This window comes from Balearica regulorum, chromosome 19 (assembly GCF_011004875.1).
Source record: "Balearica regulorum gibbericeps isolate bBalReg1 chromosome 19, bBalReg1.pri, whole genome shotgun sequence".
Classification (NCBI taxonomy): Eukaryota; Metazoa; Chordata; class Aves; order Gruiformes; family Gruidae; genus Balearica; species Balearica regulorum.
In genome coordinates this window covers 5,934,185-5,961,908 of record NC_046202.1, presented here as the reverse complement: position 1 = coordinate 5,961,908, position 27,724 = coordinate 5,934,185, and the positions used below count along the sequence as shown (strand labels likewise).

At 38.9% G+C, this 27,724-nt stretch overlaps 1 protein-coding gene and 1 long non-coding RNA gene across 2 annotated transcripts; one reads left to right on the top strand and one right to left on the bottom strand.

The window, feature by feature from the left end:
* The first annotated feature begins 3,043 nt into the window (after positions 1 to 3,043).
* SLC13A2 (solute carrier family 13 member 2) lies at positions 3,044 to 13,501 on the top strand. The gene is made up of 11 exons (XM_010300649.2): positions 3,044 to 3,172; positions 3,514 to 3,650; positions 4,718 to 4,944; positions 5,853 to 6,033; positions 6,254 to 6,376; positions 7,299 to 7,520; positions 7,623 to 7,714; positions 8,304 to 8,425; positions 10,635 to 10,796; positions 11,753 to 11,890; positions 12,663 to 13,501. Exons 1-11 carry the CDS (start codon positions 3,074 to 3,076, stop codon positions 12,792 to 12,794), a joined length of 1,635 nt encoding a protein of 544 aa, XP_010298951.2. The 5' UTR covers positions 3,044 to 3,073; the 3' UTR covers positions 12,795 to 13,501.
* On the bottom strand, positions 3,100 to 8,583 carry LOC142604486 (uncharacterized). Its single transcript, XR_012838350.1, has 3 exons — positions 8,445 to 8,583; positions 4,705 to 4,866; positions 3,100 to 3,966 (listed from the first exon to the last, which is right to left on the bottom strand). It is a non-coding gene; the product is annotated as an uncharacterized LOC142604486 (long non-coding RNA).
* Positions 13,502 to 27,724: the final 14,223 nt, after the last annotated feature.

Sequence of the window (27,724 nt, the reverse complement as noted above, 5' to 3'; positions counted from 1 at the left end):
CTGTTAATAAAGCTACTTGGTCCACAAGGAGTTAATTCTCTCCTGAATTTACCAGTTATCAGGAAGATTGTCTTAAGAAAACTCTTGGTCTGACACTCTTCTGCTGTCCCCTCCCTTCTTTGTTCTCTTCCTTCTTTCTCCGATTACAGTTCCAAAAACAACACCCAACCTCCAGAGGTCAATGGTTAATATTCCCCAGTGTTTATATAGTCTCCAGCAGCAGACCTCAGGCCCTTCAGCACTGGGCTAGCTCCAGCACCATGGCTGGCTTCTTGCAGATGACCCTAGCCTTCAGGAAATATCTGATCGTAGTGTTGGTACCCCTTTTGTTTCTTCCTCTGCCTCTGGCTATTCCTACCAAGGTAAGAACTTTTTTAATTGAATTTGAGAGCCATATCTCTAAATCTCTCCTTAGAGTTGTTCCTCTTAAGTGACAGTGTTGAAGAGAACATACAGATTGTTTCTCAGAGGCAGTTCCTTCATTTATTGCTTGAAGATGATTTTTTTTTTCTGAGCAGACCCCTTTGACTACCGATAGTGGGGGAATATAAGAGCAATAGGACATAGATGGATGAACAGATAGATCTGTGATTGCATATTCTAGAAGAATGCTCAGTAATGTGCAATTTTGTAACTTTTACTTTGCACCTGGCTGATTTAGCAAAGGACTTTCTATGCTGAAGCTCATATGAACCTAAGTTACAATCTGAAGCTCAATTTTAATCCCCCTTCTGATTTTCTAAAAAGTATCCAGTCCATATCCTCTTTTAATACTTTCCTTGTTGTCATTGCCACATAGAAGAAGCATTTTTCTTGGTCAGGTGGACAAGGTATTCTGATACATAAGGACAAAATAATATGTATTTCACTCTTTTTAAAGCATATTTCTGTAAGAATCTTCCCAAACAATGATTTAAAATTAAAAATGTCGAGTTTTAGAAGACACCTTGCTTAGGATTCCTTCAGAAAAAATGTAACTACAAAAACCTGTAGTAGCAGGGCAGGTATTTCTGAGACATTTAAATACAACACTGTGAGCAGGCAGACCGCCAGTGTTCTGCTGCTTCTTCATTCTGGCTTATTTCTCCTGCTCCTAATCTCTTCATGCAGACAGATCTAATATCTGGTCTTCAGGTCTCTTATTACAGTCCCAGCATTATTAAATAGCTAGTCCCAATCTCCCTCTCCTGTCACTGCTCTTTCGACGTCAAGTCCTAGCTCTTTCCTCTGGTCACTGCCTGCCTGTCTGACTCCCAGTTTCTAGTCTCCTTCACCAAGCTTCCTTCTTCACTCTGCCAGCTCTTCCCCGTCTCTTTATGCAGCCTGTCCCAAAGCTCCTTCTTCCTCACAGCTCTTTTTCTGAGTGTTATCAGAGACTTTGGAGCTATGACCAGAGGACTGCAAGCCAGAATGATAGAGTGGCACTGGCCTGAGATGAAACGTGGTAACTGATCAGGCGTGTCCTCCTATTCCCTTGCTATGCAAATAAAATAGCTTAAACTATCACTTAAAAGCTTACTAAGAAGAAAAACAGAAAAAGTACTTTTTTGCTAGTTAACTTTCCATAGGCAAAAGAGTTACTGAAGTTAAAAGAGATCTGGATCAGAAAAGTTCTAAGTAGCCAGAAAGAGAGATTTTTTTATTTTTTTTTTCCTCTGAGGCCACAAGCTCAAACTTACTTGCTAGAGTCATTGTTACCATACAATGTCCTTGGTATTGACTGTGGAACCATTTGGCAGTCTTGGTTCAGTTCCTCTTTGAAAATTACTCTCTAGTTTCTATGTAGTCAGCTACAACACAAAAATTTTAAAAGTCCTGGACTTTTCCCTTTGCAATCTGTAAGATTTCTTGTCTTAGAACTGTGCATTGTGGTACTGCTAAGCAGGAAAAGCTGGTACCTCAGCATGCAGAGTTGTAAGCAGACAACTTACAGGATGGAATTTCACATTTTTCTGTTCTGTTGAGCTATTAACCTGTCCTATAATGACATAGCACGGGACACTAAACTATTACAAATATTACCCTGCTAGGGTCTCTCAAAAGGCACCCACTGGCATCTCTTAATAACAAAAATGGGAGAGAAAGGATCATCAAAACAGAAAATTGCTTTCAGTGGTTGATGGGATGTATAACAAATGTTCTTACTGCTCTCGTTCAAAAATAAGGCTCAAAAAGGCATCTTTTCATCTCTTCATGAATCTCTCTCAGCTTTACTTCTCCAACCTTGCTGCTTTGGTACCTAGATTGCTATCTTCTTCTTTCCTCCATACTATTCAGTTCCCCTGTTCAACCTTTCTGTTTACCAGCTCTGTAACTTCCATGCCATGTTCAGAAGTCCTGAGCATGTTTTAAAATGTCACAAATTTGATCCTGCCAGCCATTATTGCAGCTCCTTGGTTTAATCCTCTGTGATCTAGCCATTACAATTTCCATCTCTTCATTGTTTCCTCAATAAGAAGAAACAAGTCAAAGTCAGTGGAAGCTGAAACTGATCTGTGACCGGTTTGTCAGTGAGCCTTTCAAAGTCTAAGCTCAAAATCCAATGAAAAATAGATAAAAGTATTTACAGTACAAGGAATCTAGGCTGTTGAAATTAGTTGGGGTTCATCTGGGCCATGTCCCAAAACACGCAGAGAAAAAGGTGGAGAAACCTTGACTGGATCAGTAACTATTTCTGCAACTTAAAGACAGAAATATATAAAAAGAAAATACCACCATCAGCAAAATCAGTAAGTCTGTGCAGGGACTGCCAATCCCTTATCATGAAGGGTTCAAAGTCATCAATTTGTTTCTTTTCCTAAGTTTCTTGGTTTTCCCCATTGGAGGCCCCAATCTTTCCCTCACAGTTCTGACAAGGTTGCTGAACAGTTTGTCATTTGATTAGGATCTGCACAGGTAGGAAGATAGACAGGGGAGAAAGATAGAAAATAACCTTTTCTCAAATCCCTTTATCAGCAATGAATGTAATTATGGGCTGTTGCCTTTTCAAACCCTAAGTGAGATGTACAGTCTGTTCTGATTGCACGTACCCTTCTTCTGTCAGGAGGCCCAATGTGGTTATGTTATCATAGTGATGGCACTGTTTTGGTGCACGGAAGCCTTGCCGTTGGCTGTCACAGCTTTCCTTCCCGTCCTGCTGTTCCCACTAATGAATATCATGGATTCAGCAACAGTAAGAGATCTTATTCTATACATGTTTGCCTATGTATTTATTGGTCAACTTCTCTTATTTTGGGATTATTTCCAGGGTGATTTCCAGACCGTGGGGCAAATAAGACAAAATTGCAGTATTGTTACACAGGGAATCGTCTGTCGTCTCCACGGAACAGAACTTGCATGAGCCTAGAGTGAACTCTGGGTGGAGCTGCTAATCTGAAATCAAAGTAAATTCACGGTTTAGGTGCAATTCATAGTTATTGCGTGCTAATGCCTTTGGGACAAAATCCTCCCTCAGAAAATGCCTTGTCTCTTGCCTTCTTGTCACTATTTTTTCTCCCTTGTCCCATGTTACAGGCCTGCCGGGAGTACTTGAAGGACACCAATATGCTTTTTATTGGGGGACTGCTGATGGCCATTGCTATTGAAAATTGGCACCTACACAAGCGCGTTGCTCTGCGGGTCTTGCTTATCACTGGTGTCAGACCAGCCCTGTGAGTAACAGTCGTGAAAACGCTGTGGGATAAAGGACTTTATGGCATTAGTTCCTACCTCAGAGTTGCCTGTAGTCTTCTACATGAATCTGCAATTCATATCCAACAAATGCTTTTCTACAGTCCGAGTGAGTTAGTGCCCGAGCAAACTCTGCAAATGAGGATCCTTTGATGTCTTACAGACCTAGTGCCTCTTTTTTGAATTCCAAATGGCTTTAGGTGAAGAAATAGCAACAAGAGAGTCAACGCTGAAAAGACAAGGGTGCTGCTCAGCTTGGCCAGAAGCACAGCTTTAGACCATCAGGAGAGACTACAGCTGGAACACAGAAAATATATACTCTCTAAGTGTTATACTGATTGCAAAGAGAAAATATGGGGATGCTTGTTCTGAAAACAACAAATGTTTACCAGACTAGAACTTTAAGCTATGCAGAGGCTACATGGCCCTATTTAATTTGTCTCAGATCATAAGAAGAGGGAATACTGAAGGAAATTACAAAGCAATAGAATAAAAATGCATACAAGATAAAGCCCTTTTCATCTAATATATAATCTACATCTCATCTAAAGAATAATTTTGAGACAAATAACATAGTAATACTGAAACAAGGATTAGAATTTTATATGAGTAAGAAGGGAATCTTAAATGATAGAAGTGGGATAAAATGACAAAAAAAGAGATCATCTTCCTTATGGCTTAAACTGATTGCCATTTGGGATCAAATTTAGTTTGCAGTTCCACTTCAAAATACACTATAATACATTAATACATGTTATTGAGATGGTATGTCTTCCTCAAAAACATGCAGAATAAGCAGGATACTGACTAGATAAACTGCTCCGAGATACCAGCTCCCACTTTCCTAGTCATACGAACATAAAAGCACAATTGGTTAAAACTGCAAAAAGAAAAAATATGTTAAATCTTACAAAGAGTAAGAGGAAGTGCTCAATGTGAATTGCTAAGCATTTTCCAAACTCAGCATTTGTAACCAAAGCTTTGTAACAAAAAAAGGGCATTGCAGCATTGAGTTCTGAACCAACTTTTTCAAACCTTTTCATTTCAGACTTCTCATGGGTTTCATGGTTGTGACCGCCTTCCTGTCAATGTGGATCAGCAATACCGCCACCACTGCCATGATGGTCCCAATAGCACAAGCAGTGTTGGAACAGTTGCACAGGTCCGAAGTAGATTCTAGCACAGCAGCCCAAGCATCTGAAAACATCAATAAAGCCTTTGAACTGCAGGAAGAACCAACTAAATCAGTTAGCTCCAAAGAAACAGAGGAAAAAAGTGAGTGGCTTATGGGTGTCTTTCTTTTTGGGATAATGAAGGATGACCTGATGCCTGATATCATTATAGTTCTAGTAAATTCTAAAAGAAGAATGTACATAACGCATGCGGACTGTATCAGACAGCATTTATGAGGCTCTTCCATAAACCAGACAAAAGCACAGTAAAATCTGCTGACTTGGCTGAAGTTAGAAATAGAGTGAAAATATGAAGAGATGATAACTAATCACTAAAATGACAAAAGGTATAAATTCTCCATTAGCTGAAGCCTTTACATTAGACTTGATATTTCCCCATATATTTATGTTAGTTCAATTATTATCTTCTATGTAACTTACCAGATAATAGGGAATTCCTGAGGGAAAATTTCTGGCCTATTTCATGCCAGAAGGTTAGGGATTAAAATGATCTTTCTAATCCAAATATACAATATACAATCATGCAGCAATATCTCTTCACCAGCTGTCTTGCCCTCTTCCCATCTCTGAGACGACTCAAGTATTTCTGAATGTAAATCTCAGTATCCATAGTCAGGTGCTGGAACAGAACGAGTTCCCTTCAGCTGAACTCCTCTGACTCTGTTGTACCTCCCTGAATTCCTGCATGTCTTCCCTCCAAGCACAGTTCAGACATTGCGCTAGTTCACCAAGAAGCGTCAGCAGTATGTTCGGACTTTATCACACATTTCAACTTCTCTTCTTCTGAAAAACTGCTCTGTATCAAGAGAACCAGTGAAAATGGACAGAAGATCAAAGACTTAACAATGCCAGCTTTAAATGAGGAAATGTGGCTCCTTCAGCTTTGAATCCGTTGTGTCCTAGCCTTGAAATACTGAATTACTCAGGCACAAGACCTTTTCCTATCCACCCTAGCTTCTGTAACACTTTTGTTCCTGTCTTGGAACCTAGGTAATAGTCTTGTCCTGACAGTCGAGGAAGACATAAAGAGTGATGAAAATCTGCTCGAGGAGAATCACAAGAAATTCTGCAAGGGAATGTCTCTCTCTATTTGTTACTCAGCCAGTATTGGAGGGATTGCAACTCTGACTGGGACAACCCCAAATCTGGTACTGCAAGGACAAGTTAATCAGTAAGTCTGGTTGAATTTGGGATCACATACCCACTAAACTGCATCACTCTGCGACAGCTGCCTGCCGGCCAACACAGAGAAGGAAAATATCAATTTGGTAACTGTCGGGAAGTTAGTTTCTCTTCCTTAGTGGGCCTCACAGTACCTCCTCTTCTCTGAATCATTAATTACAAAAGAGAATGCAGCATTTTGGACGCTAACAGCCATCTACATTTTACAGGCTCTTTCCTAACAATGGCAATATCATCAACTTCGCCTCTTGGTTCTCCTTTGCCTGCCCCACCATGATTGTGTTACTGTTTTTGGCATGGATTTGGCTGCAGATACTGTACTTGGGCTTTAAGTAAGTACCCTCTACACACTGTAATGCAGCTGACAGGCCTGTTAGCAAGTACTCATTACCTACCGTAACACAAGCAATACTTTTCTCGATGAGCCTGTGCTTGAAAGTCAGCAAGTGACAAAGTCCTCACGTACAACAGAGACTAGCTGAACAGCATACTAAGTGTCTGTTAAAATACTGCAACTTTTGCTCCAATAAGCCTGATCAAATCCCAGCTAAATATACTCTGTAGATGAAAAGAGGAGGTCATAACTGCATGTAAGCTGTTCTGCAGCATTGCTTTCATGTCCTGAAAGATTGTTGTGCTTCAAACCAGGAAATTGATTTCTACATACAGCTGGTAAATACCTCTGTGACGAGAGTTGCTATAGACCTAGAGGATTAGTACTGTGCCAGTTCCCAATGCTAATCACCTCATACAACCAGCTTGCGTTACCAACCTGCTTAATACTTAGCCTATCACTTCTGTATTATGCCCAACCTCCTTTCTTTTAAACGGAAAGAGCTCTGTTATACCCGCAGTGGTACTTTCGTCTTCAAATTCCTCTTTTAAAATTCTCCTTTTGTGTAATTTTAAAAAGCTTGGCAACTGTTTACTTCCTGGTGATCATATAGCTTTGTCAGTCACACTAACATTGACACTATTTCTCCATGTGTCCAGATAGCACGCCTCTTTATATTTAGATCACGAGCTTTTAGGGGTAGGAAGCTTCTTTTTGATCGTCTTGGCAGTAATGCAGTACAATGAAGTTACTATCCAAGACCTATGGCAGATGATGCTATGATAATAATGTATATTTAATTTTATATGCATATATAAAGACATATATCTAAAAGAATATGACTGAGTATAAAATTTGAATTCTTAAGTCTGAGGATATCTGGCAAATTTCTCTGATATTTCTTGTCCATTTTTTTCTAGCTTTAAGGATAATTTTGGTTGTGCTGGAAATGACGCTGCAAAGGCTAAGGAGCAACGGGCCTATAACATTATCAAGGAAGAGAGCAAGAAATTGGGCTCAATGAAATTTGCAGAAATAGCAGTTTTGATCCTTTTCATACTACTGGTAGTGCTCTGGTTTACAAGAGACCCTGGTTTCATACCAGGTTGGGCAACAGTTCTCTTCAACAAAAACGATACAAGGTATCACCCCTTCTCCTCCTTGCTTTGAATAAAAATGAAGTAGGCTAGGTTTCATAAAAATGAAAGCACGGCTAGACTAAATATCTGACTGATCTATTGCAGCTATGTCACTGATGCTACAGTCGCCATATTCATTTCAATTTTGTTGTTCATCATCCCTTCTGACATTTCTAACAGAGACAAACAACAAACAGGTAAGTTTACTGAAGGCATAAAAAAAAATCAACTGTCAGAATAGGTATATGGGAAGTTTTACATTTTAGATTTACAATGGAAATTTCAAACATTTAACATGATTTCAAACTGCTCTTCCTGCATAGCTACAGCTGTATGCTTTAGGCTAGGCAAGGCATATATCCCATAAAAGTTCTGTTTCTTGTAATTTAAGTAAGTAGGAAACTCTTAGCCCAGCAGTGTTCCAAACACTAGTATACACGTATGTAAAAGCTTCTAAAGCTGGAGTCTTCAGGAGAGAACACATGACTTAACAGAAACACGTACAGTTCTGCAGATATGTTGCCATACTTTTAACTCACTCTTACCTGTATTCTACTGTGTCTCTTGGAGCAGCTACAGATCATTCATTAGCATTTTTGCAAGTCAAGTTTTAAAATATTTGTTGAGGCTCTCATCGTTTGCTTTAGGAGATAATCCCACACTCTACTTGATCTTGCGGACAGAAGTGTTCCATGATGTTCAGACTAAACCCACCTCCCACCAAGAAGTCCTCCTTTCTTTTGAGATTGTAATGTGGCTTGCTTACAAAATCTTTTCGGATTTTAGGCAGCAAGTCAAAGATCCAACCACCTCCAGCTCTCTTGGACTGGAAAACAGTTCACCAGAAAATGCCATGGAACATTGTGTTTCTGCTGGGAGGTGGCTTTGCCTTAGCCAAAGGCAGTGAGGTAATGTTCCCCTGCTTACTTGGTATTTGTGTCTTCCTCGGTGTTTTCCATGTTGCTTTTCATGCATGCTCTCCCAGAACGCAAGAGGGCATGCTGGTAGCACCAAATGCGCATTTCCTCAGCTACCAGCAGTAGGACAGACTTCATCCTTAGGAGGAGTCCTGTGATTAGAACAAATCTTTATTGTTGCCTATGCAACTGGGATGGTACTACCAATCAAGGCAGCGCGATTAACTGTGTTTCTAGAAAAATGGATGATTAAGAAACTACCCCAACACATTAAAGGTTCCATTAAATAAAACTTAATTAATGTGGCAAGCATGAGGAGATAATGTGTCCAAGACTGGTCTCCAAACTATTTAAAACAAACTGCTTATGGAGATATGATTTAAATTAAACTACTAGAAGACAAATGTAGAGCTAGCTAGAGAACCTTCAGGAGCAGATAAAAATGCCTGGCTGTCAAACTGAAGGATGTACTGATATACTTCTGCAGGCATCTGCCAAGAGTACAGTGCTACAAATTTTTGTCAGTAATGACTTAGATGATGGAACAGACAGTACATTTATTAAATCTATAGACAGTAAAAAAAAATTGGAAAAGGCTTCAAGTGCTTGGAAATACTAGTTTAGAATTCAAAGATCACAATGACCTGTAAAACTGTTTTTAGAAAACACGGATGCAACTCAATATGGGAAATAGGAAGAAATAACCAATTATCACAAATGTGGAAATGTGATAATTGATGTGGAAATGAATATGTAAGTTTTAAAGCTGCTCATACACATTATTCTAGTCAATGTTTTTATATTGCTACCAAGAAAAAAAACAAGCATCTGGAAACTGTAGGTAGGACCATCATTGTTGTGGTTTAACACAGCAGACAGCTGAAACAACCACACAGCCGTTTGCTCGCTCCCCCCCCGCAGTGGGATGGGAAAGAGAACTGGGGAAAAAAAAGGTAAAACTCATGGGCTGAGATAAAGACAGTTTAATAGGACAGAAAAGGAAGAGGATGATGATGATTAATAATAATAATATGTCCTCAGGTACAGTAATATATTCAGTTTTGGATATCGTTCTTCAACAACATGTGGGCTATATGAAGAAAGTTTAAAGAAAGGTAGTAAGAATGATCGGATGTCTAGGAAACATGTTTGGAAAAGGAAAGATTCAAGAAAGTACATTAATTTATTCTAAAATAAGTCATCAAATACATAAAAGCTGCTGAAGAAAGGAAGATAATATACTTTTTATATTCTGATGGTGCTAATGGGCTTAAATTGCAGCAAAGGAGATTTAGGTCAAGCAGTAGAAAAACGTCCCAACTGTCAAGATAGTTAAACACTTGAAAAAATTATCTGGGGAGATTTTGGAAACTTCATTGCTAGAGGTTTTTTGCAACAAGTTTGAAAAACATCTTTCAGTACTAATTTAGGCAGAGCCGATCCTGCCCTAGGACAGAGAATTAGACTAGTCCATTCAAGACAGATTCCAGCCCTCCTGTGAGACAGTACTTTTCAGCATCAGAAGAGACAGGTTGAAGTAGCCAAGATATGAAATAGGGAGGACATAAAGAACAACAGGTTGCAAAACCAGTAAGAAAGCTAGGCCATAGCGCACAAAGAAGCAAAACAGGCACAGTTAGGATATGTTCTCTTGAAAAGAACAGCTGAATAATAATGATGCCCAAACTACAGCCCAGAATGATAGGGTCTTCCTGGTATTTTTCAGTGATTGAGAAGGATGAAAGGTGTGAAAAGCTTCAGATAATTGGTCAAGATCTCAGACAATGTGATGAAATTAAATTAAATTGCTAGAATATCTGCTAAGATATATGAAGCTGGTTTAGAAAGTGAGTTCAAAGATCTTTGTTTAGATTAAAAAAAAAAAAAAGCCCCAAATATTGATCATGTACAACTAATGGCCTGAACAGAGAAATAATTATTTGCTATCAATAACATACTGTAAAATGTAGTATCTTCTTTCAAATTCTTTGGAAGGGAAAGCACATTTATTTTTATTTAACCTACCGAATTATTGTGTCTATGAGCATTGCCTCTTACATGTTTTTCTACAGAAAGCAGTTTGTATGAGAACTCCTGTAAGAAGGGAAGGTAGAATTGGTATGAGAAATGTAATTGGACTGTGATGTGGCTATTTCTTCTCCAGCCTACTATGCTGACAGATGTCTTCCCTCTGTTACAGGAGTCTGGTCTGTCTGCATGGTTAGGTAGCAAACTGACTCCTCTGCAGCATATCCCTCATCCAGCTATTGCTATCGTGTTGTGCCTCCTTGTTGCCACTTTCACTGAGTGCACCAGCAACGTGGCCACCACTACCCTCTTTCTCCCGATTCTGGCTTCAATGGTAAGTTCCAGCATTTCAAAATACTCTTACAAGAACAGCTTTCAACTCCTCTCCGAGCATACATCTGCTTAATTATAAAAACTAACTGGTTGACATAGCCAAGCACTGGTTCGTGTATCCGATCAGGAATACAAATATACATATGTTTGTGCATGCATATATATTCACACACACTGTGCTTAGCTCAACCCTTCTAAAATCATTGCTGGGGAAAAGTAAAGGGACTGAATATTAGACTTTGCCTTCTGGCCTAAACAATTTCATGAGGTCACTGCCAGCTGTACTTGTTTTTTCCTATTTGTTCTGCATAGAGACAGCAGCAGCAGCATTTGCTTCCCTGCAACATTCCATTACTGTATTTCACTCAACCACTAGCCTGCCAGAAGTCTCTGAAGGTGATAGTATTAGTCAAGCTCTACAACCTAATTCAAACTTCTGCATTTTCACAGGAGATTCCTGTTGCTGGGGTAGACATAGTTCTGCAGTGTGAAAACCTGGTTCCAGATAGAAACTGGAAAAACCTCCATCAAAATCTTTTTGCATAGGCCACAGACTCCAGCTAACCCCTAAACTGATCCACTCATCTTCAGAGCTTGGGTTACCCTGTTTCCTCTGATAATTTAATTTTGTTCTTAACCAGTTTGAGACCACTCTACTTTTTTTTTTCCCCCTGGTTTTAGTGTTGAATACAACCATTAGTATTAATTTATACTGCAGCAGTGATCAGATTCCCCAATCGGGAACACAAAGCATAGACCACAAAATCAATTCTTGCATTTGCTGCATAAAGACATTGGCTAGAAATTTCTAAAGCAGAACCAAAATACGAGCAGCTGCAGTGTCTGTGAAAGAAAGAGGTTTCTGACATGGACAAATACAAGCAAGTCTTCTGCCAAAAGATTTCTATGCATTTTTGTATATCAAAACCATCATCCTTGCTCTCCCTTCTTGCACAGGCTGAAGCAATCTGCCTCAATCCACTCTATGTCATGCTGCCCTGTACACTTTCTGCATCGTTGGCGTTCATGCTCCCAGTGGCCACTCCTCCTAACGCCATTGTCTTCTCATACGGACAACTCAAGGTTATAGATATGGTGAGCAAAAGCACCTTCTTTTCAGAATTTTCATCCCTAGTTTTCATCTTTCCTTTTTCTAATATTGGTTCTTCTTGGAAGAGTGTTAGAAAACTCGCTGTGCTCAGCTTACGTCAAATGGAAAGAAGAAGATACATGTGTGAATTAATAAAGGGTCACATTGAGTCTAATATATACTCAGAGCCTTATAAAGATGCTATTGAGCTTTTCAAGAACAGCCAGGGCCTCTTGAAGATGCTCCAACAAGAGCTTCCTGTCAATGAGAAATGGCAATGTCTAACTGTTCAAAAAGCCCAAATAGAGATCACAAGAATGTCAAGGAGTCCTATCATCTGGACAATCCTTCTGCAGGGACTAGGAGAAAGCCTAGTACATCTCACTGGGCTGCCCCAATGCCCTTTCTCACTATGTTAAGGAAAGAACAGACAAGGATGCCATGTCTCTTGATAACTTTTCTAATTTATAATTGATCCAAGAAGAAATCCAAGGTAACATTAGAAACAGATGCCAGGTCGGAAAAGAAAGTCCTATGTAAGTGGAGTAAAAGGATTTCAGGACTTCTAGTTTAAGAGTTTTATGCAATGGAAACTAATTTTCCCCTAATACAAATTATTTTTTTTAAGAAAACCAGCTTAAATGTAATTTGATGGAGTTCTGATGGAGTTGTGAAAAAAGGCCAAGGAAAAAATCTAACCATACAAACAATCCTAATCAGCAAGGAAGGAAAAAAGTACTCAGATCAACTAATAACCCTTCTCTTTTATAATTCTAGGCCAAAGCTGGGTTTATACTCAACATTCTAGGAGTTCTGACGATAACTCTAGCCATCAACACCTGGGCTTCATCTTTGTTCCAACTGCAAACTTTCCCATCTTGGGCAAATAAGACAGGAACATGCCTATAATACGGAGAGGCAAGAAACCAACAACTGTTTCTGTTAGAGCTGCAATGAGTGCAAGACTATCATCTACACAAGTTTTGCCAAGGTAGTGGTTAAGAGACAGGTCTGTTCTGTGGAAAAGGACAAGCCACCTACAAGCAAAATCATTCAGTTGATAACAGCAATAAAATTGCCTAACAGTGCTGTTTAGCAGGCACTTTTGTTACCCCAGCAGTAAGATGAGGTAACCTTTGGCTCTTCAACTGTTCCAGATATCTTTAGATTTTCTGTCTCTGCAGGGGTAGATTTTCCCCAAGTACTAGCTACATTGCTTTTCAAGCTCCACCTGTAAAGTCTGGAATCTGCAGTGAGAAAGAAGAGAGAGGTGTATATATATAAAAGGAAGGAGAGAGACTCTACATACCTGATTTCATGCATATATCTTTGTATTGTCACAACTAATATGAATATTCACCTGTATATGAGTATACAGGCCTCGGTGTATAAGTTCAAAATGTATACAATTGTTATATACTCTATGGGCATTCACAGAAAGCCATGTGGTGTATAATTACAGAAAAAGCACATACTGTCAGCCTGTTCTATTACTTTGAAACATATTTATTTGCAGTCCACTTGTTATGAATGTAAAGGACCATTTTTTCCTAGACTATCTGTCCCATTGCTATTTATGTAAGATTATAGCCCGCAAGGTCATGATAAGAGGGGAGAATCCCTGTATCCTAAAATATATACAATCAAATTAAAGATTATTTTTTTACATACCCCCCGTGTTATGCAGATTTTTCTTATTCTATATCACTGCTTCTACTTCTGTCTTCCATCTATCAACTGCTTGTCTGTGTGCTTCCTTAAAATATCTTGAAATAATCAGAGAAGTTAGCATAATTCATTTTCTCTTATTGTTAAAGTAACAATTACTTTATTATTAAGAGTCCAATTTTCTTGGACCCTCAAAACCAAGATCATATTTTTCAAAAGCCTTTAATAGTGTTAAATATTTAATCCCTATTCTGCCGGAACTGACTTTCAGTAGCACATACCCCTAATGACCAAACTGACAAAGATACTGGAATATCCAAAGTCACTTTGCCAAATCAAGCACTTAGTACCATAAATGAGGTTGGGTTCAGGCGGATCAGCTATACAATACGTGCCCCTGAACTTTATGCTAAATGCTCTGTTCTGTTGTTGCCTGCCTAAGTTTTGCACAAAGTCTATTGCATTTCTGAAATCCTACTTCAACCATACTGGTTCAATGAGAGTGAACGTGAGTGGATTTCACTCTAAAATAGTACGCATGCTTTTCAAAGTCTTTCTTCTTTCTTTCTCCATCCTAATTATTAGGACACAAGGACAAAGTGCATTGTACAATTGATTTATAACACATTAGAATTCACTGACCTGCACTACTTTCTTTCCAGTTCCAACTGTCAAGACAATTCTGGTATCTGCTGATCACCGATTTCCTTTGCATTGATGGCTTCATTGGCCTGACAAACACAGTTGCTCTGGAAAATCACTGTCTCCGAAAGAACAATCTGGTATTAAACCCTCAGTGGCTTTGAAAGAGAGTGTTTTGATTTGATATGTGATAGGGATCCAATAGAATATCCACAGCACGAGAAGGAAGCACATTTATTCTCTTTTGCTAATGAGCTCCTGGGTAATTGATTTCAATCACATAATGATTTGCTCAGGTCACTGCTAAACCACTCACCCTCTTTCCTTTTGCATTCACCTCTATCAAATAACATCCAAATCTGTCTAAATATTTTCATTACTGTGCTCACCTTGTGTCTGAGTACCTAACAAAATGACAAACTCAAGCAGATGATTTGCTGCAAACCTCTCCCTTCTTTGCTCTTTGTGTACAGCACCAGAGCAGCGTACATAGCTTTTGTTTGCTTTTTGTTTTCTTTGAAATACTTGCACATAGTTTACATGTCCTTCTACATTACTGCTTAGCTAAGCAGGAAATGTTGAATTCTTATAACATTTCCCATCAGCCTCTCCTTCCAGCCCTTTAAAACTGTGTTATGATTCTTTGAAGTCTTTTCTATTAGTCTACATTATTCAGAGGCTGTGGTGTGCATAAATACATGCAAGAGCACAGGTGCAATCTTTATGGCAATCTCAAGAAGAAAGAAGAGAGACATCAAGTAGCACAGTGTCATAGGGCCAATGCAATAATGCTGGGTGTTCCATGTTCATTAGCATGTATGAGTATAGAAAGGTTAGAGACTTACCAGAAAATGGCTGCAGCAAAAGTTACTCAAGGGGTATACAAATGCCCAGCTTCCAGAAGATGACAGGTGAAGAGCTGTAATCTGTAGACAGAAAAAAAAAAAAAAGCTAACAATAATACTAGGACATAAAGAGAACGGAAAATTTCATTAATAGTTTCCACCTTGAAGTGATGGTAGTAGCAAGTACGCACTGGACAGTTTATTGCTTTGGGTGTGTCTGAGCGCAGGACTAGTTGAGGTACAGCTAAATATAGTGTGCTTGTGCAAAAACCAGTAACACTATTAAAAATGTTCATAATTTTCTAAGCAAAGCAGGTAGAAAGTGTTTCTAAGCCCCATTATTACACAGATCACCTTTGAAGGGTGGTTCCCCATTATGTTTCCAGATATTGCCCTCAAGGAGTGGCTCTATTTCCCATTGTGCGATCAAATTTCACAATCTTCTGTGAAACTGCCAGCTCAGCACCTGCTGTAGTTAGGTGTGATTTCCAATGCAGCTCTTCATTTCGGAGTTGACACTAAGTTTGTTTTACATAAGAGCTGTAAGTGATAAATTTGTTAATGAGAAGGGGATATCTGCCTTCTTGCTTGCCTTCTCTAAAAAGCAAGTGCTCTACAAAACCACAAAATACAGGTTTCCCACAGTATATGCCAGTGAGTAAGTGGGTGACTCGCAGTCACCTCCTCCATTTTCCCTGGAGTTATGGTGCTGTCTTGCCTTGCCCAGACACACGCGCGCGCACACACACACAAGTTTTACAGGCACATACATGTACACCTAAGAGAATATGAAGGACTTGATCCTGGTAAACATATACATTTCTACAACGCATGACCACACCAGAAAACCAGTTGAATTTTAAGTAGGCTAATACAACAATGAAAATAGCTTACATTTGAGAAAGGCACTTCATCATAAAATCTTGACAGAAATTTGTAAAGTGTCATGTAAGTGACACATGTAAGTGATGCAAGGGTCACTTCATCAAGCACTGCAATCATAAACAGAAGACATGACAGCTTTAGAGTTGAGACAGACAAAGCCAGCACATCTTTCTAATCCTCAAGTTGGTTTGGAGAAACCAAAAAATTGCTCCCAGTCACTTAAGAGCTATTAAAATGAACTTTAAGGAAGCCTTGTTGTATGACACTGAAACCTTGAAATATATCTAGATCTTACAATTTAATTCCTGAGCTTTCAAAAAACAAAACAAAAACAACAAAAAACCCTAAACCTGCTTTGAAGAAACCCTTATCATAGAATGGACATAATTCTCAAAAAGATGAAAAATATTTTCAGAAAACAAAATATAAACCAACAGAAAAATGAAGGGCCTGTATTTTATCCAATGGTCATCAGCATGTATGTAAATATGGACCTTTCTCCAGAAGCTGTAAAAGCAGTTCCATTCTTGTCCCCAAAGGTAATTCCTCCCTCAGACAACTATGGCATGTTGGCAGCAGTGTGCATCTTAGTCTGAAACTCCAACTCTCTCCGTTTGGCATATTTGTTCTAGGAATACAACTCTCTGCTCTCAATTACCATGTTGGTTTTAGCATTTGCAAAGGCAGAAACAGAGTTTGGAATTTCTGCAGTGATGAATAGCCAAATAAAGAACAGAAAACAGAAATACAAGGTCTTAGGAAATACGTAACTAAATCATCAAGGAATTTCACAACCCTCAATTTTTTTCCAACAAGGAACCAATAAAACTATTTACAACTTGATTCACTGAACTTTATGATTTGAGTTAGTAATGACCAAGGTGCCAAAGTCTGGAAATGAAGTGGTTTGAATATACTAATCACCTGGTGTCCAAAATAACAACTGTTTAATAGAACATAATCACTACTGTCAATGCTGTGCATTTTCTCCTATTAAAGAAACATTTAATATTATTTATCCTTTAATCATACTAACAGACCGAAAACATCAAGTTGCTATTCAGGATGTACAGATTCTCTTGCAATGTGCCTTCTAGTGGCTGCAGACACTCCACCAGGACATGCCCAAATTTTCCAAATCCAGGCCAAGCTCCTAGTCTGGTGTTGATCTTCCTCAGAAAACATCCCCAAATAGCTAAGGGGAAAGTAATGGAACAAGAGGAACACTTTTCAAATGCAGTGCATGACAGCATAGCTGCAAAATTAGAAGTATATTATCAACCCAGTTAAATAAAAATCGATTCAAATTGTCAAAAAGAAAAACAAACAAACAAACAAACCACAAACTGACTTGAAAATAGAGAAGAGACAGAATGGTTAATTCAAGGGTTCAACCCATACATATTCTTATGCATGATTTAGATCAGACCAGATGCAACTGCTTCAAGGTTCAGATCTTGTAGGTCTATGTCAGGTAGCTATCTTGATAAACCATTAGTCATGACTACTTTTAGATGGTACTGTATTTGAAATATTAAGTATGATCAATTAAAAATTTACTCTGCTTCAAGTTTATACTATTCAGCTGACTTCAGATTAGTATTAAGGTTCTCTTGCCAAACTAGCAGCATTACAGAAATTTCCTCATTTCCCTCGATCCCTGTCCAGTCTATGAGAAGCAGAGCAATTTCAAATTTTCCCAATACCTGCCACTGGGACCTAGGACACCAAAATTCATTAATTCTGCTGATTACAGAGTTTCTAGTTTTTTTCTACAAAGCAAAAGTGGTCAGAGTTGTCTGTGAAACTAATGTCCATATTAATATGGAAGTGGACAATGTCAGAAAAGCAAGTTGTGTGCAAACACAGAAGGGAAATAGAGTCTCGGTACAGTTAGCTGTTATGGCACCAGTTTTCCTGGTTGCCTATCAAGGGGATCTTTGCCAATGAGTAGTGGTTATTCTGGAGCAGTTGTAGTGACTGCAAAGGTAAAGTCACATTTCCCTTTTTGCTGTAGGACTATCCTGATGAGACTTGCCAGAAAATTCAAAAGGATCCTCTTTATTTTTAAGATGTCTGTCACCTGAAGGGAGTTTGAATTTTCCTCCTTATTCTTACCGCTGGCAATATCATTCCTGCTACATGAAACATGCAATCATAAATCATTTGTCTGCATTGCAGATAACACAGTTGTACAATGCAAGCTTCCTCACACCTGTGCTTTTTCTTTTCTCCTTAGACCTAAGCAAGCGGTGTTGTGGTATCAAGAGCTACAACCGGTACTGAAGAAATAGTACAGTCTCAGAAGATACTACCTAAGCAATCTGAAATAATCTTTGTAATTCCTTTATTGTTACATCTTTATCATCCAGGCTACATAGAAAATAGTAACATAATCAAAATTTGCTCAGATGACTTTTAGAGACTTGTGGGCTTAGGGAGAAGACAGAACAGTTTTTCCTCTAATTAGTGGTGAAAGCCAATGACCACAGCTGGCACTACAGCCCTTCTGGATAGTCACAACAGAAAGATCAGTGAATGGCACAGAAAAACCAAACTCTACTTTCACGCTTATACATTATCTCTTAATTTAAAATGCTCTGATGCTTGACAGAAAGCATGGTGTGTATAGACAAGACAAAAATCAATTTTTGAAATACATTCAGAAAAGACTGAAGTATAGCTGCCAGGGGGGGCACGTTCTGTCTGCCATCCTGGCTCCAGAAACAAAAGTCTTTCTCCTCAGTGTACACAGGGTGCGTGGAAGTGCAGGAGTTCAAACTGTATGTTTCTATATTTTGGCAGAGATACTACAAGGAGGGGGAAAAAAAAAAGTAGCTTATTAGCCTAGAAGAAAAATCTTTGGTCTGTTTACACCGTAACCACACACCTGTATCTCAGAAATATGAGACAATTGATGGGGAAAGAGGAGGGGACTGACATCTTTAGCTTCCTCTGCACCAGGTGCAGTCAAGTATGTAATATCTTTCTAGCCACTATTTTGAATCGGTGCCACTTTTGGCCTACTGTACCTGCTGAACAGCCCCTGCAGGGAATGACTCCAAAACATGCCCATGCTCTCTGCTCCAGCAAGATCAGTTCTTACCTGGAGCCCTGGCGGGTGCATACATAAGTCAGCCAAATCCTGAAATGATTCTAGCACAGCTGCAGTTCCTCCAAGTCACAGAAAACCAAAAACACTAAATCTCGTACTAAACAATTGTATCAATTTTTCTTACAGGACGCACCACTCAATTTCCTGTTGCTGCCAGTTTGTGTTCCATTTTTACAGGACATAAATGTGGCACTAGGAAACTTGCTGTTTTGTCACAACGCAGCCATATCATAAAACGCCAAGGTAGGGGACAGAGACAGAGCTGGACAAGAAGGCTGTCCCATCTCCTTAGCTCCTCGAACTGAAGTGTAATGCAGTAAAGTCCAGTTGGATTAACTGTAACAAATCTAAGTGTCTGGTTCTCTTGAATATGATTGTTTGATATTCCTGGGCAAACAACGAAGCAGCAAAAAGGGTTATATATTAAAAAAATACATTGATTTTATTATTATTTTTTACAAGGACAACTTTCTTTGTATCATGAGAATGACTGAAAAACATGCTTCATGTTTGTGAAGATATCAGTCACATGAGTAAGAACAAAGTAGCTGCTATTGCAATACTGATTACATGAGACCAAACATACCACTGGCTATGAAAATAGCAAATTTATTTCCTAACTCTATTCCTTTTGAATTAATTTCCTCTCTTTAGTAATAGTGTAACATTAAATAATTCAGTATTTACTGGAACAGAATAAGCAATGTGAAACTGTTTTAAGAAAGTACGTTTTGCCACACAATACATGACAGAGCAAAAGGCATGACATGCTTTATCAACTGTTCTGTACAGATAGCAATGGGTGGAACTGGACGGTGCTGCTCAAAAGGGATGGGATGGTATTACATTAGCCCATGCTGAAATGCACATCATATTTCTATCATTTTTATTTCTTGAATCTGACTGCATGCAACCCTACAAACCAGAGAAAGCAAAGTCTCTATGTTTAGGAACTTAGATCTTCATTGGGAAAGGAATATTTAGTATTCCTAGGTGGTGATTAACATGAACTCTGAGTTGGAGTTTATAAATATGATGAGTCTTTAATTTACACAACAAGTAGAGTAATAAAGACTAGGAGCTTGAGAGGGAGGGATACCTTCATATCTAACTTAGGCTGCTAACACACAAAATCTTTTAAGAGTCAGTATGTTCCAGGTTAAGATTTAAAAATAGCCAGGTGCTGTATACACTATGTTAGCACAAAGAATCATCAAACACTTACTATAGCAGAATGCCTGTTTTTTTCTTTAAATCTTACTCAGGTTATTTTTTGTCATGAAAGAAGTACAGCATCTTCGGCAGTTGTAAAAATATCATACATGGCACCGCCTGCCAGACTAATAACAATAATTAGAAATGTAATAAACTGTTCATTGGCAAGGTAACAAATTGTCTTATCCTTTGAAAGTCACACTGGCCTGAGGCAATTCCTCACAGACATTGGCCACTGATGTCACAAGAGCCTGAGTGAAAAGCATACTGTGCAAAAAAACAAGAGAGAAAAAAAGTAAGAAAAACACCCCACTGGCAGAGACATTTAAGCAATGTAGAGTAGTTGCAGTGGATTCTCATTTTACTGAACAAACCATTAAAACTAAGGACTTAGAGTTGACAGTGAAGGTGAACCAATCCTATTGCTCCCTATGAAACCTTACAGACTCGAGCATTTGGAGATTCACATGAAGTCATAAAACTTGCTTAAGAAGATGAAACATTTTTTAATTTAGAATGAAAACTTCACTTGCAATTACTTCTTTTTATGCTCCTTAATTCTTTTCATCTTTTGTACAATGATCTTTCAAAAAATAATTTGCACCGAATACCTTCTATAGTGGGTTACTCTGACTCTTGTATCTCACACATCTAATTTAAAATCTGGCAATCTGAGATCAATACTTTTTTTCACTGAAGCTCCTCTAAGTGCTAAAGCAATCTCGATTTGTCTGCCAGATAGGAATTAATGGCCTGTTCAGGATTTTTACCTCGCATTATAACTTTCCATTTGAACAGACCACACAATTTCACATTGCTTGTTTTCTAAGAGAGTGTTTAAAATCATCCTCAGCAATGAAAATGTGGTTTCATATTTTCATGACCTTTTAGTGTTTATGCCCCTCTTCCATGCAATATGTATTATCTCTAAACATCCATTTCCAGTTTCTGAAATGTAAAACCCCTCCAGAAATCTGTGAACCTAAAATACTTGCTTCAGTCCATGCCCTTCCTCATCCATCTTGTAGAATATATGCAGGCATTCAAGAGAACACAGCTACTGGTTCCATGCTTACAGAGAACCGAAGAGAAGAAAATCAAGTCATAAACGCTGCATAAGCACTTCTTTCTGAGGCTTCTGATGATTTCACAGTCCCAGTAAGTCATCTAGGAGGGGCCCATGCCAGGCAGCAGCCTGCTTTTGTTCTTTGCTTTGTACTAAGAAGGGAGGGACATTGCTGAGGTACAACACTTTGAGTATTTACATGATTCATTCCTTCTTTCATTGAATCATTTTCTAGTTTCTAAGATAATACCTCTGGGATGATTTCAACTGCTGTTTGCGGAAGCACAAGGTTTTTATGTTTTCCACTATTGTGTGTGAAGATAAAGATGAAGGAAGGACTGCCCAAGCAAGATGTGAAAAGGTTTTGGACAGAATGGTGGAAACCTCTCTCGCATAGTTCTGATTACTGACCTGGTGGCTCAAAAGTCTTGTGTACAGGAGCTAGCAAGGTCAGCTCAGAACATGACTAACAGCCAGGTATAGGTCCATAACCTTCCCGCTGAACATGCTGCATTTGCCCCCAAATCTAGCAACACCCTAGACTGTGTCAAATAATTCATCCCAGGCTGCATGTGTATTATAATTGATTAGGAAAACCCAAGTATGCTAGTCTTTTTGAATGTCCCAGGTAAACTCTTCCCACTTTTGCTTTCTGTTTCAAAATCAATACAATAATAGCTGGTGGAATGTGAGATTACACCTTGGAGTGGTAATATTAAGCACCTGTCAGCTTTGCCTATAAATACAGCAGATATAACTACATTCTTTTAATGAGACCATAAGAAACTCATGTTTCAAGAACTAAATTTGAGTTGTATTCCTAAAACAGTTTTTCTCCAATAAAATTCTATTAATCCTGTTTATGCATCTGTATTTCTCACACTAATATTGTCAGTGCATTTTGGGAAGCTTGGGACAAATGGTCCCCCAAAGTCTATGGAAGTGGAGAAACGCTAAAAAAGGGCATGCATGTATTGGCACTAGCCACTTATGGAGCACTGTAGTTAGGAACATCCAAGCACACTCCAAGAAAGGAAGAAGACAGACCAGTTGTACTGGTTGTTAGACATGGTTAAGGGGCTAATAAAAAAAAAAAAAAAAGCCAAACCAACACACACACACTTCTGCCAAGCCAGTTATAAGAAGATAATCATGTGCTAGCCTAAGCCTCTGGCAGGAGTAAAACACTGTTAGCTGTCTTCTAGTTAGCTAAATATTAATCATCCTGTTTAGAACTAATCATGTCACTAACTGGTTAGAAACTTGGGTAAAGGTTGTGGTCCAGAGAAGGTGTACTGTTCTATCTCTAGCTGCAGCATTCCTAGACTTCTACAGAAAATACGTTGAGCAAGGCAAATACAAAAGCAATATTCCAGTTGTTAGCAAATTCGTAAGGTTTGTGAAAGGGATACGGGAAGTTCTGAGAAGTACAGCAGGTTCTGAGTGCACTCCGCTGTTCTGAGCGCTACATGAGAGATCCTCAAACAATTCAAAACAGATTCTCTTCAGCTGTTTTAAAGGAACAGTGCAAGAATACAATGTGTTTCATCTTGGGTTGCAAAGAATGTAAGTACAGTAAATTGCTAGCATGCTTCATCTGTACCACAAAGCAACATCGCATGTCATTCACAAACAAATGTTCTTTCTAAGCTCTGTCACAGCTCCAGAAAGGATGCTGCATGTTCATGGTAGAATGTCAGCAAGGAGGAACAGACCAGAAAATAGCCTGAGAACTAAAAGATGCACACTATTTGGGGTAGGTGTGGGTTATTCAACACCTTTGAAATCATCTTGCAACTTAAAATAAATGGAAAATAAAAAGAGCAGGCAGCAAGCCTTAGAAGCAATAACATGAAGTAATGTATGAGCGATCATTTCATTGCTTATGCCTTAGCACTAAGTGGCCAAACCTGCATAACATATTCAAAATCATGAATGTGACAGGATTGGGTTTGGAAGACTCATACAGTTCAAAGGAATCACTTGTAGCTCCGCATGTTCTTGAAACTCCCACAGTCCCTCAGGGCCTTAAAACCAGAATGCAATAGCATTCTCCTTTGAATTTCGTGTGGTCTGACCTTTAGAAAGTCCTGTTTAGATAGAGGAGTTAGAGGTGACTAGACAGAGGATCAGCCCACTGTTCTTTTCTCTCCAGTATCAGTACCAAAGTTCCCAGTGCCATTGTCAGCTGGCTTAATGAAACGCTTCTGGGATTCAGTCATCTGTCTTCTGACATTGGCCACACTCTTCTATGTTCTTGACTTTGTCAGAGAATGCATTCATCAAATTAACATGCTCTGGAAACTGATGTAAGGTAGACTTCTCCTTATCATTGTCATGTCACCAAAACTCCCCCCAACAGCCTTGCTCTGCACAACTCTGATGTTAGAAAAAGCCTGGCAGCCAAAACTGCAGAAGCCATAAGACCAAACAAACAAAGACAGCCTGCCAACCTACACTTATCCAGCAGCTTCAGGCTAGGAAAGCTTTCTCTCTTTCTGCTAACCTTGTAACAAAAAAGGGAAGAAAATCATAAAAGACTCTTTCTGAAGTGCAATGTCAACAAAAAAGGGAAAGTTGACAGAATGCTGCCAACTCTTCACAAATTATATTCTGTGAGAAGAGAAGAAAGTTTATGATGTGTTACAGGATATTTCAGCCTGATCCTGAGGTCTGAAACTTTACTTATTTACGATCATCAGCTCCAAGGAGGAATAAGCATTCCTCCCTGAGGACAGGAGAATGGTCCAGCTGCCCTGGAATGATACAGGGTCCTGAACACGGCATACGATACGGAATAGTTATAAGGAACAAACAACTAAGCATGAGACAAAATAAACCTGTGAGGAGAATCAGAGATTATTACTCCATTAGCCCACTATCTCTGTCTTAAACTAATTATCTCACTCCTGTATTGAAAGTTGCATACTAATAGCAGTCTTGTCAAAAAAAGCAAAACAAAACATATTGCTAGATGACACAATGACTACAACACGTGTCTGGATCACCTACCTGAATTTCACCTAGAGCAGAAAGGCACAGAGTCAAGTCTAACGCCACGTCTTGAGCTCATCCTCATTTCTAAAATAACAAAACAATAATAGCTTATAGTGGCTGTCACATTGCTACAGATGCTATGCTTTATAGGCAACACTAAATCACTGGTCAGGAAATGATATTTCATATATAATAATGGTTCTTTATATTTTAATTTAAGATTAAACAATTAACACACAGAAAGTTCTGCAAATGCCAACAAAAGAGCATCTTATGGGTGTGTCAGATTTGGAGGCTATAATTCACATCTCCCCAGTGAATTTTATCCTTCAGTCTTCCAACTGAATACTGCAACTCACAGCTCCTCTAAGATATAACAGCGATAGGGCAAAAGACAGATATATTTTGTCAAAAGAGGAGGCTCAGAAGGAAATGTGAATTACACTCTCTTAAATATATTGAATGCTAAAATTTACCAGTTTACCAATGTGTTTTTCTAGACACAGCAAACTACCAGATAAATGCACTTGGAATTATTTCTTAGGGACAAAAATGGGCTGAAGTATATGTAGGTTAAACCAAGGTGTGTATTCCCTAGGGATATCTCAGAAGATAAAAAGCAAGCCCTGACTACTATTTAAAGGCAGCACAGCAGACGGTTAAGTTACACCCAGGTGTGTCTTCCCTCAGGTGATCCCAAGGGAGAGATGCTAGGCCACTTTTCCTATTTAATGGTGGCAGAATAGCTGGTTAGATTACGTCTTAAGTCATTTTGTAAGCTTATCATCCAAATGTTAGGATACAAAAATTGTAAGCCTACAAAGCTATTTATGATAACAAATACTGCTGCCATCACTGCATAATAAAATATAAACAATGTATTAAAAATAAGCAATTATCCCACTACTAAATTAAATAAGAATATTTTATCAAAAGAATGAATTTATGCTCTGGCTGGGCACAAAATGAAGTTCATAGGGAGAACTCCTCATTGACAAGTTTCCAGATCAGCAAGACCGTTCTTGCTAATTTTAAGAAGCAGGAGGGGTTTATAATGAGGTCAACAGTGGTTTTCCATATAAAGGAGCCCAAGAACATTTTATGTTAAAATTGATCAAACATTCTGAATTGGACACAAAGTGTCATGCACACCTTTGAGCTCAGCTTACCCATTTCCAGTGCTCTGCTTTGAAAAGCACCAGCTAGTCCAGGAAAAAATTTTGAAACAAGGATCAAACAGTAGAAAATAAGAATAGAATCATATTTTCCCAGCTTCTATTACAAAATAACCTCATATACCCAAGATGCCAAAATGTAGCACTACAGGAAGCAGATCATGCAGGGTGACTCCCCCTGAGCAAGGGAAACAAATACGGAAGCAGCACTCATTCTGGACATCTTACAATGACATCATGCCATGTCAGTTATGCAGACTGTCATTTCTTTTCCCTCTGCAGTACTGCCTGTATAGAAGTACCAAACAGCACTGCTCCCTTAGTAATCTTCAACGGGCAGCTGAGCCCTCATGAAAGCAGATAGGAGCTATTTCTACCTGCTGACATTATCACTTCAAACTACAGCCTCAGTCAGACATCACTGAATTGGTTCCAGTGACTTGCATTTTGAATATTTACTTTGCAACTTTGATGGCTGCAATTTTTATTTCCCCACCCCCACCCCCCAAAAAAACCCCTGAAAGAGCAGATCTGGGAACAGAATTTAACAGTTTAGAATAGCTGCCAGTACACCAAATAAATACCTCAGTCTTTCAATAAAAGCTCAGACCAAGAGGAGATCTAAAGTTAACTCATTACAATAGTCTAGTCTGGATCTGACAAAACTAAGTTTGTTCTGATGTGAGCGTCTTGATCTCTCCTGTTCTTTGCTTGTGGCATACAGCTCTATCTCCTGAAGAACAGTTTTAGTTTAACAAAACTCTTCAAGCTGTCTATAAGGCAGCTGTGGGGGGGGGGGGGGGAAGTACTGACTTGTAATTCTACAAAACTATTTTGCCCATCAAAAGGAGAAACAGTACAAAGCAGTACTGCTAGGTGGGCTGTGCTCTCTATGTCTGCAAAAGTGGATGTTGATAGAAGGCTGTGACACACATTGGTAAGAAATAGGAACAGTCTGCAGCAAATACTGACACCCCCCTTTCCTCTAGGTATTTCCTCCTGATAGTTATCCCAGGAAAGACGAGATAATGCTTGCCAGTCAGTGGTTCACTTTCATTCAGGATCTTATCTCTGCACTGCAATCGACCTGTGACGCCAGCTCAAGTAAACACACCCAGTAAGTTAATGTTAAACTCGGTAACTTAGGTACCAATAACTACAGAGCTGCAGCAGTCTGGATTTCAAGGCAGGCTGCAAGGCTCACTACAGAGACTGGGTTAATAATCAGGCCATTAGCCTACTTTGGTTCTGGGCTATTGCAGTTAGTACCTAAGTTACTAACATAGACAAATTTGAGATGGTTTTATCTTGGCCATCAGAGCAAGAATTGTAAATTAAAGGTAATGCAGAATTTGGGAATAATTGTGTAAAGATGTCGAGCACAGCCCATCTCAAGATCATCCCTGCCAGCTTTAGACATGTAACCCTGAGGGACATCAAATGTGAAAGCCCTTGGAAAGGACAAGTAATTATCCAGCAATATCTTTGAGATCTTCCAGACAGGAAAGAGCATATCCACCAACACTCCATGCCCACTATCTCTACAAAATCCTCCAGATAAATTGACAAAGTCTTCATTTCTAGTATCAGAAGTTCCTGATAGATCTAATAAAAATCAAACTGGTAAACTCTTGACAGGAAATAATTAATCACAGGTAAAAACACTGGTCCTATTATCATGACATGTGGATGCCATGGTAGATCTTTCCTATCACACATCCATGTAATGTATTCTGCAAAAGGAATCACAAAAACACTTCCTGAATAGCATGAACTTAACATGACTATAAATGTCTTCCAAAGCAGAGAGCGTGTTTTTATCTAAGTTTCAAGACCTTATTCAGTATCTTACCATAATCGTGGGAGATAAACATGGGTGTACCTATACAATAACCTGGGGGCCGCAAAGATGTTTCTACTGTTTTGTGGAATGACGATAATTATATTTAGCACTCATTCAAGGCTTTTCATCTTCAAAGCACTTTACAAACATTAATTAATCCTCACAACACCCTATGAGGTAGGTAAGTATTATTACAGTAGGTGTGATCAGGTTTGTGTAGGGGACTGTAGAGTGTGCACAAAGCCAGGTAAGGGCAGCAAAAATACAGATTCCTGCGATTGCACATTTAAACTCGTATTCCTCTCTACTTACCTGCACTCAAAAACCAAATCTCTCCACATAAATCTATACATACATGCCCACACAAATGCAGTCCTCTGATCTAGTT